The following is a 16432-nucleotide window of genomic DNA, read 5'->3' as shown; positions in this document are numbered from 1 at the left end:
AACTGTAGCAAACTAGCGAAACAGCGCCCTCACCAGGCAGTAAAGAAGAACGTGGAAAAAATGCACACCAGGCGCAGTGCAGAATATATTTATGGGTCAGATTTTTGGAACTATTGGTCGGCCATGGTACACAGGGTGAAATTATTATTATTATTATTATTCAAGTTCTATTCTTTGTGATTTTACTCAATGTAATGACAAGTACAGCCAGTCAAGTGTGATTATGAAGGCCAAGTCTACATGGGCTTACAATAAAAGACACAAAAACGCTTCTTTAGAAAGTTTTAATGTATAAATAAACGCCTACAAATCTCAGAATGATATGCGACACCGTGATGGACACCAGCACCTCTCAGCTGCTTTTGGTCTTCAACTCCAGCCTCCACTCGTCCCAGTCCAGCAGCGTTCTTTTCACATCCCATCCGGCAGCTTCCACACCTGCCCGTGAGATTAAACTCAGACGTGTCGCTGAGAGCAATAAAAAAAATTAAATACTAAAAGCGTGGCGGCTCACCTTGGAGAAATTGGCTGAACACCGTGTCCATCAGCTTGTGGCTCTCGTGCACGAGATCTTAAAAGGACATTGTGGTGATTAATGAGGTTCGCTTTGAGACTGAATGAAAGATAAAGGCTCACCTGGATGTTTCTCTGGTAGTTCGATGCAAGCAGTCAACTCGTTGCTAATCCAGATGGCTTGACACATTGCTCTGATTTCATCTTGCGTGGATGCCTGCGCTCCCAAACACACACACACGTAGCCTGAAAGGAAAACGGCACACGTGCGCCCCGCATTCAAAGCATCTCAACAAGTCTTTGTGTGTTTTTGTACCGTTTGTGACGACCAACAGGAAGGGCTTGTTGTTGTTTTTCTTCAAAGCCAAACTGAGCTCCTCTGGGCTACAAAAATACAATTAAATGTCATGAAATAGTGTTCGAGTCAAGTCTAATTCTATCATGAGCGATGTTACCTTTGGACAACTTCCTGCAGCCTCACACCGAGTTTGATAGGCACAGTTTTCCTAAACTCTGGAGAAAAAAAACCAAACGATAATGAGAGAATTATTGACATAAATATCAGACAAGCGAATGCGTCTTTTACCCAAGAAAACGGGTTCTTCTCGATTGGCCTCTGCTGGACTCAGGATGCATCCATCTTGAAGGAAGTGCTGCAGCACAATAGCGAGCCGCGCCTCGTTGAGCGTTTCCATGACGACCGAACGAACAGCCCTGTAGTTGGCAAAGAGGTGGAGGGCCGTGAAGACGAGGAAGAGGCTGAGGGTCAATCTGGCGGGAGAGAGCGAAAAAAAAAACAACCTTACATTCTCATTTCGATGAAAGAATATCGAACTGACGATGACGTGACATAACGCTTACACAGGATTATCCGTGACCAGCGGGATGAGGATCAGACTGACCACAAGTCCCGCCAGATTCACTAAAGTCTCCTGTGACGAAAGAGCAGAGTTAGGCTTCGCTGGCGGTCACACTGGGAGATGTACGTCACAAACACCTGGCTGCCGTCTTTGGCGGAGATGTCAGCCATGTTGTCTCGGCGAGCTTGATGAACGGTCAGAGCGGCTCTGGTGGCCCCGCCCGCCACACCAACTACAGACTGGTCGGAGAAAACGGCAGACGGTGTATTATTATTATTATTATTATTATTACATTTGAAAAAGATGCCATTATGCAGCAATCTTGGATGTTTTATGGATGAATGACAGGAGGTCGTCTGGAGGTCGTCTGCCTACGACAACAACGATCCAAGTCCAGTTTTAGTGCAAGTATGAACTCGGACCTAAATCAGGGGTGTCCAAAGTGCAGCCCGAGAGCCATTTGTGGCCTGTGGCTGTTTTTTTTTTTTTTAATTGGCCCATAGCACATTCTATAATTTGAAAAATGAAGAATAAAGTCAAAATATTAAGACATAAAAGTTGTAAACTAACAATAAAAAGTCTGAATTTTAGAAGAATAATTTTAGTTGCATGGGGCAGATATCTTGAAGAAAAACAAACGGTTATAATTGTTGGAAAATTAGGTTGCGGAAAACATGTTACGCGAATAAAGTAAAATAATCACAAGAATAAAGTCATAATTATGAGGAAAAAAATTGCAAGAAGAAATTTGAAATAGCTTTGAAATTTAAAAAAATATATAGCAGAAATTGAAAAAAAAACAGCTGTAATTTTATGAACCAAATAACTACATTAAAAAATAATGTCAACTTAGTAGCATAGGAGGTAAAATGTAAAAAAAAAATCAGGTACTTTTCAATAATACGGAAACCAAACAAAAGGGAGGCAGACGAGGCTTATTGGCGGGAGGAAGTCTGGATAATGACACCGCTACACTACCTAGTTATCACGGTCCATTTCGTAGGAGCAGATCTTTTCACGTGTTCAAAGAAGCCATCTTCATCCTTTATGATGGCCACAGCGTTTGAGCGGCTCGGACCGGGCATGCGTCTGATGTTGATCGACATAACATAAAAGCTACTAAAAATTCCTTCCGCAGTGTAGTATCGCATAACTACATATTCTCCCGTCACGTGCGCGTAACTAGTTGTGGTTCCCACGTAGCAACCATTAAAAAGTTATGTTGCGTTTACCTTGAATACGCCTGACGTGCACACTATGATGGTGAACCAAGCAGGAAAGAACGGGGCCAGTATTTCCATGAACATGGCAATATCATTGAGAACGTCTGCAAAAAGCCTTGACAAACACCGGACATCAGGACCATTCTGACACATGGGCAACATTTCAGAGCATACCTCCATTTCTTGGCCTCGGAGTCCAACTTGTTCCTGAGGCCAAGACACAACACAGCAGTCTTACAGCACAGTAACGCTTTCAACCAAAAGTGGAGTTTTTTTTACCCTTTCAACCAGGCGAAGAGGATCCTTCCCAGCATGCTGGTTCCATCTAAGAACCGGGGGCAACAAAAGAACACGTCAGGATTGCCAGCTGTCAGTCAACAAGCATGACGATGCTTCTATTCACCTCTTAACAACCACGTGATGGTGGCGGCGGCTACTGTTGCTTCCTGGTTTCCAACACCGACGCCTTTAAGTGACGCCTGAGTGGCCAGCGTTCCCGACAGAGAGCTGGCGAAGGCCTGAGGAGAGTATGAAGATGCTTTCAAAAGGATGCTGACCTTGATGTCCTGGTCCGGTCTGGTCCGGTCCTCTGACTGCCCTACCTGTGCAGTATCCCAAAGCTGGTACTGCAGGTAGTCGCCACTCACACTCTCCGGATAGCCTTGAGGCAGGAAGATGCTCTGGAATTAAAAAAAAAAGACATATTAAACATATTAAACATCAGGCTGGGGAACAGGACATTTAATGGACATTCATTCCTTACTTTAAAAACGCCAACAAATGAGTTTCCTATGGATTTAGCTTCACTGCCAACTCTTCTCCTCTCCATCACTCCATCTTTTGCAAAATACCTCCACGTCTCAGCACAGCCGTATCGTTCCGTGGCTAAAACCACTCCGGAATCCCCCTCCATTTCTGCTTTGATGAGTGAAAAACAACATATTATTTCAACCGTTAGTAGCGATTCATTAACACAATTAACTGGATTTAATTCGCTGCTAAATTATATCACATAAAGCAAGCACCGGCAAAGGGAACTATATTCTTTTTGTATATATTTATTATTTACACTTATTTTATACCTTATTCTGCACTGCCGACGTGTCAAATGTTGCTGTGATGTTTCCCTTTCCCACCACTTCCGTGTTTATTCCGCCTTTTTAGACTTGAAGCGTCGTGATTGGTGCGATTGGAGCATAGGGCGGAGCTACAATAATGACACCAGATACGCCCCATTCACGTATTTGTTTTGCTTGTGGGTAAGCTTTAAAAGTCTTGCGTTTTTTAAAAAAAAGTAATTAATGAATACAAATAAATCTAAATTTGAAGTGAGATCTTTTTACTGTGTATACAGAAATATTTGGACTATATATTTTGGACATAATAATATACATATTAGACATTTTTGACCAGGTCTCTATGTAGAGTATCGATGACTAAGGCTCAGCGTCAGCATGACAAAACAGAGGAATGTCAACAATTTATTTTCTACCGCTTATCCTCACAAGGATCACATGGGGGGTGCTGGAGCCTATCCCAGCTGATAATAAATGAAACTAATAGCCAAATTCAAGACAAGAGCGTGTGTTTATTCATGTGTCATTCAACAAGGCCGACTGGAATCTGCGTCACCCTGGGGCAGGACGAGCGACATGACACACCTTGCCCGATTCCTACGGAATGTGTCAGGGGGAAAAAAAAGGTCATAGTTCCGTGTGACCTCCGGGTCGGCGGAGAAGCCCACAGTCAATCGTGTGACGAGCGCGCGGCGGGCGTGGGAGGGCCACCAAAGAGAACGATCCTGAACAGTGAATGGGCGTGGAGGTTTCGCACCGAGTTTCAGTTGCCGCTCTCTCAGTTCTCGGCTGCACCATGAAGGCATGTGGAGGTTGCTTCTATAGACGCTAACAAGAAGCCTGCTGTCAACTTTAAGTGGATTTTGTATTTTTAAAACAGGAAATAAGACGAGAGGAGAAGAGAAGAGGACACTACCAAAACTGCTACAAAGTAAGAACATTTTTTTGGATAAGCCGCTTTATGGAATATGACAGCTTTGTGGTTCTTTTGAGGAACATTTAACGCCGCTGGTGTTGCGCCATTCAAGTCTTACTTTGGGCTTAGTGTTGCAATCCAGTAAAAAGTGAAAGAAGTTGCTTCCCCGAGCGAGTTAAGACACGTAGCTTGCACTCAACACTGCAGGTCACACTTGTTTTCTTCATAGACAACATTTATGTAGTCACTACATACTGTAGTAAAGTCTTATTACTTCATATATATATATTAATTCCACTATTTACATCTGGTGTTTGTTTATTTGTGTTCAAAAGGAGTTGGATGAAATTTTATGGGATATGGAAGAAGACATTTCTTAGGAATCTTAGCGACTTTGCCACGCCACACAGGTTGTAGTCCTGGGGGGGAAGGTCATAAAATCATAACATCTCGGCAGGTAAGGAGTTGAAATGAGAAACAAGAAACGTCGATCATGCGTTACGTTGTCTCGTCTGTGGTCGACACAAGTCACGACACAGCACGAGAGCCACGTTATGATACAAATCCAGTCAGGAAATGATGGAAAAGGACTCTAAAAGAAAGTTTTAGCCCATTTGGTGTAGTTGAGGCTGCACGGCGGATAAGTGGTTAGCATGCAGACCTCACAGCTAGGAGACCGGGGTTCAATTCCACCCTCGACCATCTCTGTGTGGAGTTTGCATGTTCCTCCCACATTCCAAAAACATGCTAGGTTAATTAGCGACTCCAAATTGTCCATAGGTATGAATGTGAGTGTGAATGGTTGTTTGTCTATATGTGACCTGTGATTGGCTGGCGACCGAAGACAGCTGGGATAGGCTCCAGCACCCCCCGTGAGGGGAAAAAGTGGTAGAAAATGAATGAATGGTGTAGTTGATTCCAGGTCTGTTTACGTTTTTATGTCATATTTTTATCCTCAGCGTTCATTCACACTGATGATGTCACCATGGAAACACAGTCAACAGCACATTTACATGCACATCCTGCAGCATCAGCACCGACTCACAGTTAGAGCTTGGTAGACTCTAAAGCATCCCGGCGTTCATTGAAATGTTTTTATTTCGATTCCAAGGTTCGATGCCCAAATAAGAACACCAACGAAGTCTATAAAGTCTTGATAGAAAGACTTGTGTGGCGTCACATGATCAGGTTCTCATGCAAGTGGAGCTGAATAAACATTCCATTAGACATTAACCAGGAAGTTTGACCCACATCAACGCGAGGCGGCGCGCCTTTATCTCTCAGTCGGGACCAAAGTTAAAGCCATAAAGCGACGTCTCATGTTGCCTTCACCCTCGCCGTTGCAGACATGTCAGACTCACCTCACACCTGCGTGACGGTGGACGAGGAGACGCCGCTGAAAACCGTGCCGGGGTCAGGTGACCAAGTGGAGGGCGGCCACCCGGCCGCGGCGGTGGTGGTGCACAGGGCGCCCCGCTTCCAAGACAAGCACCACAGGTGGCTGGCCATCTGCAGCATCATTTGCGGGATCTCCTGCATCGGAATCAAAGCGCTCATCAACTCGGTGAAGGTAAACTGGCGGGGTGGTTATTGTTACTTGATTAATAACTAAATATAGTACTTACCAGGAATCAGTCGAAAATGCAAACATGAACTTTGAAGTGTTTTTCATGTCTGGCCATGACGCCCCCCCCCCCCCCGCCGCTCCTCCCTCCCCAGGCGGAGTGGGAGCCAAATGAAGACGCGTCCCAGAGGTTTTCACGGCGGGCCAGGAAGTTCGCCATCATCTCCATCGTCACGTGGTTCTCCATCCTGGCCTTGGCGCCGCTCCTGATGGCGCTCGGCTCGTACTTGGTCACGCTGCAGGACTGAGGCGCCGACCGACGCTTGTTTGAGGTGGGGGGGGTGGGGGGGTGGGGGGACCTAAAAGTGGACCTTAGAGGAAACACATGACTGCTGCAGACTTGTACAAAACGTGTTTATAGGCTGATATTTATTTATTTTCCACCGTGGCGACCCTCGCCAAGTTAAACGTCCGTATAAAACCACACACACACACACACACACTGACAGTGAATGCAACATGACCGTATGCATTCAAACGTAACAATACTGAAGGTTGTAGAAAAGCTAATAAATAAGTCAAGATGGCAGCAACACGAGCGCCAACATTATTATTGCATCCTTACTTTATTAACTGTATCAACGTTGTGCTTTTATACAAAAACTATTTTATAATAAATGCTTTAAAAAAAAACGTTGTGCTCGGGAGTCACTTGAGGAACGGCGAAGACGCTAATGCTGACAGTTAAGGTGGGCATCGACGCCCCGGGCACTGAGCGACGACCCAAGCACGGCGGCCATGACACGTGCGCAGCGTCGCAACTGGTTTGCGGCGATGTTGCAATAAATAAGAGCTGCCATTACCGTCTACCGTCGTTACCATGACGACCGCACAGCATCGTCCTTCCGCGGTCGGAACACTGACTAGGACAGGAAGAACGTGGACGAATACAAATACAGCGCCGAAGGCTTCCTGTGTGGTGATGTGTTCAGGGAACATTGAAAAAAAAAAAAAAACAAGCAGCCCTTGTGAATAAAAAAAACAAACATGTCAGGAGTCCACCTGGTCGTGGATCAGCCACAAGTTGAGCTGGTCCAGCTTGGCACAGAGAAGCGAGTCTGCGTCCGGCGCCAGGAGAGCGACGACGCCGCCGTCTTTGGCGAAGGCTCCCCTCCTGGTGCGTGACGACGGCGTCGACGCCCCGGGTTTGCCGACGCCCACCAGTGGCTTCTTTGGTTTCCTGGCCTCACCCGCCTCCAGGAACTCCAAAAAGCGCTTGAAGCGCCGCTGGCTGAAGTGGGACTCGGAGCCATTGCGGCGACTGAGCGGAACCTCGAATATGGTCTCCAGCCGGCTGAGGAACATCGATAAGATAAGCAGCACACACAAAAAAAAATGAGGTCCGGTGGAAGTGGAACACTTAGAAGTGGACCGAACTATTATGGTATGGAGGAAAATGTGTAGTAACGTACAGTACATCATGTTTGGACTCACCTTTCAGGAGGTTTGCTGAAGTTCTTGTTGGTGTAAATTTCCTCCAGACTAAACTGCTTCTTCTTCAGCCTGCGGTGGTGGAGGTGGCGGGGGACAAAATGTAAATAAAAAGAGAGAATAAAATAAAACCAGCGTGAAGACAAGGACAAGATGGCCGCGTGAGCGCGTGCGTACGCACCTGACGGGTTTCGGGAGGCCCATGGGCGTCAGGTTGTTCTGAGGTTTGGGCAGCGCCTTCCGAATTCGAATGGAGGACACCTTGCCCCGCTCCGAGTGCTTTTGCGCCACCTGCGGGAGGGCAATTTAACAACGGTCATTTCATGACAGAGATGCCCTGACCAAGATGGCGACATGGAGATCGAAACTAGCCGTGGGCTAGTTAGAGACGTTAGGGAAACAGGCCATAGTTTGTTGGTTTTGTTGACTATTTTTGTGCAAAAAAAAAAATGTGCACATTTTGTCACCTGCTGTGGAGGATCTAGGTTAATAATCCCAGGCTTTTACTGTGAAGCTTACTTTGCACTGAACAGGAAGTGACTGTGTGCACACTGTAATGCTGTGGGACTCGCTGTGGTGGTTTCATTTCATATCCGTTATTCCGTTATTAAAGACACGCCTACCTTGAGTCCAGAGTCGGACTTTTCTTCCCTCAGTGCTGCGTCGTCGAACTCCTGACTGGAGGAGCTGGCGTCCTCTTCCTCGCGCTGATGCCCCCCGTTAGACTCCCGTAGATTCACGCTGCCAAGAGATGCCGCGTCATTTTAAATAAACATGATCATGTGATGTTTAGAGGTTACCTGGCGTTGGCGTCCGTGGCCCCGCAGGTGGGACTCCTGAGGGACGGTGAAGAAGAAGAAGAAGAAGATGGGGTGTGGCTCGATATGGCGAGGCCGGGGGACGCTCCGCGGGCCTCCCCCCTCCCTGAGAGGAAGGCCAGGGGGCTGGAGAGGAAGCAGGAAGCCAGTGCCGTGAGGTAGGAGGTGGGGGAGAGGGAAGCGGGCGGGCTGCGCGGTGCCAGGTTGTCGTACGGGAAGGAGCGCCTGGACGGGTACACCTCCTTCCGCAGGCACAGGGGGGCGATCTCCCTTTCCACCTCCACGCTGCACACGGTGTGGCGGCGGGCCCGGCGGGCGCCTTTGAGGGCATGAGCGAGGACGGCGGCGTGGGCTGGCAGGTGCTGGTGCGACCAGGGAAGAGAAGGGCGGTTGGCGGAGAAGAGGGCGGGGATCTCCGGGCAGGAGTAGCTGCGCAAGAGGAGGCCGCGGCTTTCCGGCGAGCTGGGGCGTGTTGGCAGGTCCTCCATGACTCTGGACCGCCTCCGCCGGTGAGCCGCTCTGGGCTGCTTCCTGTTTAAGCGTCTTGCGCTGGTTTGCGCCCCAGAGGCCTCTGCGTCGTCAGCCGCCCGACTGTCACAGGAAGTAGTATTTTGAAATTCAACGTGGAGCATCTCGCTAGATTCCGACTGGATGTTCCCTTCAAAGGGGGTCATTTCAAAATAAAGCGGTTCTGTGGACATTGGAGATTTACCAGGTTTAACTCGAATCCTTTTAACTTGAACCTGAATCCTGTCTGAGACAGAACCTTCAGAACATTTTTTGGGCTTCTTGACAGAGCGGCTGGGGGCGGGGCCCTCGATTGTAGCGAGCTCAGAAGGCAGGCCGGCGGGCCCCGGCGGGTCAGCAGATGAGACGAGCGATTTGCGTTTGCGTGGCTTGGTGTTGACATTCTTGCAGCGGCTCCCTCCCTGGAGCTCCAGCAGCAGAACCTGTTCGGCAGGCGCGGCTCCCGGGTCGATGCCGACGTCGGGTTCAACGAGGTCGCTTCTCGCTTTGTGCGTTCTGCACGAGGGGCCGAGCTTTGCTTTCCTGTTGCCGCTTTTCTGCTTGTTGACTGGACCCACGGGGTCCACCGAGGTCCCCTCTAAGGCACTTTGGGGGAACGGGTCCAACGCTCCGTTCGGTTCTGTCCCGCCTTCTACTTTGTGCTTCACTCTTGCTGTAAAATTCCGTCTCTTGGCGGCGGGCTGGAGCGTTTCCTGTTTGGGTAACGCTACTTGTGCGGACGCAGCTTCCTGTGTCAGCGGGGCGGGTCCAACTGGCCGGTCTTGATTTTTAGACTGTGTCGTGCGTGAACTGGCCTTCAGTCTTATCCTGTGGATCAGGACTTTGGGAGTGCATTCGGGGTTGAGCGGCCTCTTGGAGTGGGTTTCAGCATCTGTGAGGTGCGGCTGGGGCGGGCTTTTATTTTCTTGATTCTTGGCATCATCATCATCATCATCATCATCATCATCAGGAAGTGCTGACTCGCAGGAAAAAGAGGGCAGAGACTTCTCTGTGTTATCTTTACTTCCTGTCTGCTTCCTCAGCCGCGTTTTTACCAGCACAGGTTCCTCCCGCGTCACGTCGGCCATCTTTAATGTGGTCTCCCGCGTCGGCGGCTGCTCCGAGGGCGGGCTGCAGGGTGAAGGCACTTCAACGGCGTGCTCCAGCGAAGCTGACGAGTCCACGTGAAATAATCTCCTCGAATGCCGAGAGTCAGTCGTCGAGTCGCTTCCTGCGTCGGGTTGCTGGACATGAGACAACAAAGTCTGCTCCTGGTTTCCGTTCTCACGGTGCTCCTGCGTCGTCGCCAAGCTTTCCGTGTCATCCAGCCGAATCTCGCCATCGAGCAACGCGGAAGGAAGAGGGACGCTTCTGTCTTTGAAGAGTTTGACAGGACTCATGACTATTTCGGTGAAAGTGGCCATCTTGGACTTGAAGGACTGGAAGAAAGGGTTGACCCATCCCGGGGGAGCCGAAGCGCTCGCGTGGTGTGGGTCCAGGACGGACACGGAGGAGGCGAGCGCTTGCGTAGCCTCCAGTCTGTCCATCAAATGATGTGTGTGGAAGGTGTTTAGGTTCGATGCTGTGTCGCTTTGCTGTTTTTGTCTGGAATCAAAAGATGGAGGACGTGAAGCTCAAAACAAGATGAGCAGAATTCCAAACGGTGATCTCACTTACACGTTTTGGCACTCTGCTGCAGCATGAAGATCACTCCCATCCTGCTAAAGCAACACAAAACCTAGCGTGAAAATCGATTATTGGTGTAGTCGCCCCTTTCAAAGATCCAATATAAATATAAATGATACAGAGGATATATATGTATATATATAGTACATATATATGTGATATATACGTATAAACGATAGAGAGGAAGGACCAAACTAACCTGCTTCTCGTGTGGACGTATGCTGTCAACTCTGGGCTGCTTGGACATTTGCACCTAAAAAAAAACACAACACATCAACAACAATGTCACACACACACACACACACACACACTAGTGTTTCCCATAAATTAACACTATAATGGGAATTTGGGTCTGTGAACGTAGCTCGTCATTCCAACTCTGTACAATAGATGGCATCATCGTAACTCTGCTTCTGAACGCACCTTATACGCACCTGTTCTGCCGGAGAATAAGAAGATGTAGCAAGAGGGATCAGTTTTGCCGACATTTAGAGAGTATTCGTACGCCTCTCGATTTTCTTTTGGACCAACCTAGCAACTTTTTCTGGTCTGATTTGAAACTTTTGGAGACTAAAATGAAAGAAAATATGATTCCTCTACACGAGCAGCGGTTGATTCATTCATTTTTTGTCTCTCACAGCGCCCATAAATTCATTCCATGATTAATTTTCTACCGCTTATCCTCACAAGGGTAGCGGGGGTGCTGGAGCCTATCCCAGCTGTCTTCGGGGTACACCCTGGACTGGTGACCATATAGACAAACAACCATTCACACTCACATTCATACCTATGGACAATTTGGAGTCGGCAATTAACCTAGCATGTTTTTGGAATGTGGGAGGAAACCGGAGTACCCGGAGAAAACCCACGCATGCACGGGGAGAACATGCAAACTCCACACAGAGATTGTCGAGAGTGGGATTGAACTCGGGTCTCCTAGCTGTGAGGTCTGCGCGCTAACCACTACTCCGCCGTGCAGCCTGAGCGCCCGTAAATTATAAATCATCCAATTATGTAAATCAGATAATGACATGATCTGATCTAAATCACCGCCACAAATAGATTGCAGTCCTGTGGGAAACACTACACACACACACACACACACAAGTTGTTACAATAACGCACCATGTCCCTGCTGTCACTCTGCCTCTTGAAAGAGGACAGGTTGTGTGTGGACGGTGTGTCCTCGGCGTGAGGAGCGCGTGTCTGAATCCCTGGATTCCTCCTGTGAGCCGATGTCCCATCATTCCCTCTGCAAAGCAGCAGCGTTATTAGTGGTCGCTTGCTCACGAGCACGTCAGCAGAAGAGCAGTGAAAGTGAAAATGAAAGAGAATATTCTACCGCGTGGAGGAAGGCGGGGTAGACGTGAGGAGAACTATACCTGGGAGTGATGGAGGGAAAGGTGAGGAGAGGTGGTGGAGGCTCACTGTGGGGGGGTGCACTACAGTAAGGGTTGGGGGGCATCGCATCGTCATCCATTGGAAAAATCAGGCGGGGGAGCGAATCAGAAGGGTAAGTCAACATCGCCCTGCTTTTTTCTCTCCCTCGCCTCGTCTCCTCATCTGCAAACAACACAAACACGCCGCCATCACTGCTGGAACACATGACGTCACTTACTGCCCAAACGTCTCCCTGCACGTGAAGTTTACTCATGACGTCATCTAAGTGAGTCTGAACGCGTGATTGTGGATTTATTAACCGTGTAAGATCGTGTTCGGGTTTTATTTCAAGAAGAAGCGGCGCGGTGGTCGGGGAAGAGCGTCGTCTACTTGCTGGAATGGACCCCAGTGTCAAAACTTTAAAGCGTGAGCTCACCGCTGACGTCTTCCGTGACTTCGTCCACGGGTTCAGCGTGGACTAGCGTCCTCGTAAGGACACCCGAGACAGACTGCTCGTTTAATTGCTAAATCTGTCATTTGTAATCTCCTCAAGTGTGTAACGTCGCTACAGTTTGTGCACCAGAGTATAGCCGTATCCGGGAGCAGTCGGGGTGCATCGTGTTTATGAAAAAGCTAACACACCTGCTCTGTTTTACGACAGTTGAGAGGCTGAGTAACATTTAAACAAATCTTACCAGAATTGTGGAGCTGGACCAAGAAACAACACTTCGTCCTCCACGTAAACAAGACCAGCCGGACGGCGCCCAACAGCGACTGCAGATGGGATCCGTTTTTACAAAATCCAACGAGACACGCGGAGTAGCCAATCAGAGTCGATCTTGTAAATGGGCCAGGGAGCGCTGCGGAAGCTTAGCCAATAGCAGAAGGTCTTCTAGTAAGGGTGACCAATAGGAGAAGTGTGTGTGTTACTATTGTATTAGTACGTCGTTTGCGCAAAGTATAATGAATTAATATGTATGAATTACAAATTATATATTAAAAAAATCATTTACATGACAAATTCTGTATTTAAAAATCAAATAAATTAGTTATAAAGACTTGGGCTTGTTTAATCAAAAAATACATAAACTTACAATATAAGGAATAATAATATAATTGAAATTCCTTGGGCAAACTATCCTGACCAAAATAACGTCAATACCTTTTATTATTAGATTGTATTATTTACTGGAGTGTTATATACAGATTAGGCCATTGTGTCCTTCATTGTCAAGTAATTATTAATTAATAATTATTTTTAATGTTGTGCATTTAACCATCACAGGAGTGAGTAAAGCAACACACAAACAGCAAACAGTATTTGTCTGATTTATTTAAAAACAATTTACACTGGACAAAACATCAGCTCAGAACCACCTCCGGTACATCATGCGCCACTGAAAGGCTGCACCAGGAGGACGAAGACGATCATGTGTAGAGATCAAAGTCCAGTCTCTTGGAGTTGTAGAACTGCGAGCCCTCCTGGTCCAAGCGCCTGCAGTACACGCCGCTGCTGAAATAGCCTTCATCCACCCAGTCCTGGAGTTAGAAGAGAAAGTAACTTATAAAGACTACAAATGGCAAAAATGCACAAATATGACCCAAAAATCAGAGGAAGAAAAAAAACGGAAATGAGTGGAGAGCAGATCATTATTTGATGTTTATTGTCCTACCTGCATCTGCTGACTGGTGAAAGGACCGTAGACTTCAGAGTCGTCCTTGTTTTCCCATTTGTACTCCCACATGACCTCCTCGCTCACTGAGGAGAAACGACGCCATTAAACCAGGTGCCGCTTTCCAGCAGACCAGAAGAGACAAACCTCTATTATTCCCCTCCTCGTTGTCGTGTGACGCCGCGCCGTGCTTCTCGTCAAATTCCTCGCCGAACATGTCGAGTTCGTCTTTCTCCTCGCCGTCCGCCTCCTTGGCGGGCCGCTTGCCGCTCATGCTCTTCAGCGTGTAGGCCAGTTTCTCGTGGGTCTGCTGGTAGATGCCGTACATCCCCGACGCCACCAGCCGGTCGGCCAGAGACGTGAGGCGGTCCAGCTTCTCCGTGTCCCGCTTGCCGTCCTCCGTGGCCTGGCCGCCGCTGTCGTCGTCGTTGTCCCTCAGCTTGTTCTTCTTGCGGGCGCCGAGGCCTCCCAGCCGCCGCAGCGCCGCCGTGACCGTCTCGCCCGGCAGCAAGAGTTCGAGCAGCGCTTCGGTCAGCTGCTGCTGCGTGTACGAGGCCAGCGGGTCTTCGGCGGGCTCGGCCTCCCCGTCCTCCTCCTCTTCCTCGTCTTTGTTTTCCTGCTGCTCCTCCCGCTGTTTCTCCTCCTCCGCCTCGTCTTCATCGCCGACTCTGCGTTTGCGTTTGGCGGAGAGTCCTTTCTTCTTTTGCTTGAAAGGCTGCTCTTTAATTCTCACCTGCAGAATGGAAGGGGGGGTTTAGTCCAGCATAGTGTTTCATATATTTGTGGCCCGCCACAGATACATCTGGCTCAAACTCATTCATGAATGCATTACGTGTTTTTTTTTTTAAATAACTTTTTGCGTCACCCCCCCACCCCCGCCATGTATACATTGCAGTCCTGTGGGAGACGCCGAGAGGACTTTGGAGGCCATTACCCAGTCGATGTTGTCCAGCCAGTTGTCTCGAATCTGTTGCTCCTTTTTGATGAAGTAGTTCCCCTCCGAGTCAAAGTGTCCCTCTTCCATCTCCTCCTCCAGGTTGAAAGGCGTGATGGAGACTCCCTCGTCAAAGTCAATCGTGGCATTCTCTTGACCTGGGACGACAGCGACACCTCGTTTAACTGATGGAATATGCAATTGAACGGTGAAAACCAGGAGGGTACAGCTATACGAGGGTACAACTCTGCCTTATCTAGCTTTAGTGCAAAAGGGAGTGAGATAGATTCCTCTGACGGGATCAAGTCACAAAGCAAGGCACACCGTCAACATCATCGTTGGCCAGAATATCATATTTGCTGCTTTCGTTGTCCTCCCCGTCATCCTCCTCATCGCTGTCCAGGGAATGTTTCCCCTTGAATCTGGAGCCAGGTCCGCTCACCACCTCACAAGTCTGCTTCGGGACACACAAACAACGTTTACGCCAGAACACGATCGTGTTTCACTGTTTCTGGAAGCAATCTTTATGAACATCATGCATTACAACGCAGCACAGTGACAGTTTTGTTCAGTGTTTCACATGGATTTACACAAATAAATGTGGACCGCCACAGAAAAACATGCCACTAATTACTCGCCTGTGATAAAAAGCCTGCACGAGTGGCTTGTCCGGCAGATGGCATCGTATTCCTGGCAGGTCAACTTACTCGTGGGAAGGTGCTCTTCGATTAGCAAAAGGGGGGCTACCACTTACAGACGTAAGTTAACACACAACTATTCCTTGTGGGTAACAACAACTGAGTGCTAACAGGAATTGTAGTTATTATTTACAAAGTGTTTGCAAGGTATGCTGGGTACTCCAGCGCCACAGATGCATTACAGTCCTGTGGGGAAAGTTCGTATTTAATCATCGGATGTTATTGCATGATAGACATACTTCGAAAAAGAGTTACTTTGCTGCCAAAAATGACGAAAGTGTGTTTGGCAGCACCTTACCGACTTAACCTGAAGATAGCGAACATACCTTCTTGTGCGGGGCCTCATCCTCCAAGTCCACCTCCCCGTCACCATCCGCAAACGTAACTTTCCTTTTGGACATGGTGCTTTAAAATGCAACTTATTCCCAAAAGGAAAGGGAAAAAGGAGGGGAAAAAAGAGGCGGTGAAGTGGTGAATATTGGCACAGTGAATCACGCTAGCGCTGTTGCTAACATGTTAGCCAGCACATGCAGGAATGTGAAGCGTTTAAAAGCATGTTTTGCGTTAAGATGAAGCTGTGTTCCATTAGGGGAGCCCAAGCCCAAATATCACGTTCCGATAACGTGGGTTAAAATCTTTCAAAACATGTGACAAATCGACAAATATGTGAGAAGTGTAACCTGATCACAATTCAAACGTCGTTCGTTTTCTGTTCTTCTTCGGTGGTTTGTTCTTCCTCGCAGACGCTAAGTCGACACTGCTCGGGCGTTAAAGGGGAGGCGGTGCTTGCAGCGCCACCGCCTGTGCCGGAGGCGAACTGTTTCAAGTAAGTCACTGCAGCATTATTTCATATTCAGTGTTGTTTACGGTTATAAATAAACAAGACTAAATGATTTTTTCGGTAATGTGACAAAAAGAGAATATGCAATATGAGTCACAGCACAGTCTTCTTTACACTTGGGACTGTTTTAGATGTGAAATTCTTGGAGTTCCATGAGGATAAAAGGGATAAAGGATGGTCAAGAATAGATGTGGCGAGTCAAGAAGCAAGATGGCTACCAAGATAGTGAAGCTCACTTCTCATACAAGAAAA

General features: G+C 48.0%; 4 protein-coding genes across 8 annotated transcripts; 1 reads left to right on the top strand and 3 right to left on the bottom strand.

The window, feature by feature from the left end:
* Nucleotides 1–275: 275 nt before the first annotated feature.
* On the bottom strand, nt 276–3791 carry rusf1 (RUS family member 1). Of its 2 annotated transcripts, none has more exons than XM_058048533.1 (15): nt 3679–3791; nt 3360–3511; nt 3199–3276; nt 3000–3114; nt 2876–2921; nt 2771–2803; nt 2606–2711; nt 1511–1612; nt 1375–1445; nt 1100–1284; nt 969–1026; nt 830–897; nt 637–759; nt 515–571; nt 276–438 (listed from the first exon to the last, which is right to left on the bottom strand). In XM_058048533.1, exons 2-15 carry the CDS (start codon nt 3507–3509, stop codon nt 353–355), a joined length of 1278 nt encoding a protein of 425 aa, XP_057904516.1. In that variant the 5' UTR covers nt 3510–3511; nt 3679–3791; the 3' UTR covers nt 276–352. The 2 variants fall into 2 exon arrangements, with proteins under 2 accessions (XP_057904516.1, XP_057904515.1); XM_058048532.1 differs by having other exon boundaries at nt 3360–3514; nt 3679–3742.
* A 586-nt stretch (nt 3792–4377) lies between these two features.
* Nucleotides 4378–8607, top strand: LOC131102933 (transmembrane protein 265-like). Its single transcript, XM_058048631.1, has 4 exons — nt 4378–4474; nt 4553–4603; nt 5935–6158; nt 6308–8607. The coding sequence occupies exons 3-4, from the start codon at nt 5937–5939 to the stop codon at nt 6458–6460; spliced, it is 375 nt and encodes a 124-aa protein (XP_057904614.1). The 5' UTR covers nt 4378–4474; nt 4553–4603; nt 5935–5936; the 3' UTR covers nt 6461–8607.
* On the bottom strand, nt 6565–12871 carry prr14 (proline rich 14). Its single transcript, XM_058048420.1, has 10 exons — nt 12730–12871; nt 12037–12217; nt 11780–11906; nt 10854–10907; nt 10646–10689; nt 8444–10573; nt 8267–8384; nt 7825–7934; nt 7647–7715; nt 6565–7506 (listed from the first exon to the last, which is right to left on the bottom strand). The coding sequence occupies exons 2-10, from the start codon at nt 12177–12179 to the stop codon at nt 7203–7205; spliced, it is 3099 nt and encodes a 1032-aa protein (XP_057904403.1). The 5' UTR covers nt 12180–12217; nt 12730–12871; the 3' UTR covers nt 6565–7202.
* A 478-nt stretch (nt 12872–13349) lies between these two features.
* Nucleotides 13350–16136, bottom strand: cd2bp2 (CD2 (cytoplasmic tail) binding protein 2). Of its 4 annotated transcripts, none has more exons than XM_058048559.1 (7): nt 16020–16136; nt 15666–15757; nt 14966–15098; nt 14642–14799; nt 13855–14440; nt 13708–13793; nt 13350–13573 (listed from the first exon to the last, which is right to left on the bottom strand). In XM_058048559.1, exons 2-7 carry the CDS (start codon nt 15738–15740, stop codon nt 13463–13465), a joined length of 1149 nt encoding a protein of 382 aa, XP_057904542.1. In that variant the 5' UTR covers nt 15741–15757; nt 16020–16136; the 3' UTR covers nt 13350–13462. The 4 variants fall into 4 exon arrangements, with proteins under 4 accessions (XP_057904542.1, XP_057904544.1, XP_057904541.1 ...); XM_058048561.1 differs by having other exon boundaries at nt 14966–15095; nt 16020–16131; XM_058048558.1 differs by having other exon boundaries at nt 15666–16092.
* Nucleotides 16137–16432: the final 296 nt, after the last annotated feature.

This window comes from Doryrhamphus excisus, chromosome 15 (genome assembly GCF_030265055.1).
Source record: "Doryrhamphus excisus isolate RoL2022-K1 chromosome 15, RoL_Dexc_1.0, whole genome shotgun sequence".
Classification (NCBI taxonomy): Eukaryota; Metazoa; Chordata; class Actinopteri; order Syngnathiformes; family Syngnathidae; genus Doryrhamphus; species Doryrhamphus excisus.
Note: the sequence above shows the minus strand (reverse complement) of the source record. Positions and strands in the feature narration are given on the sequence as shown.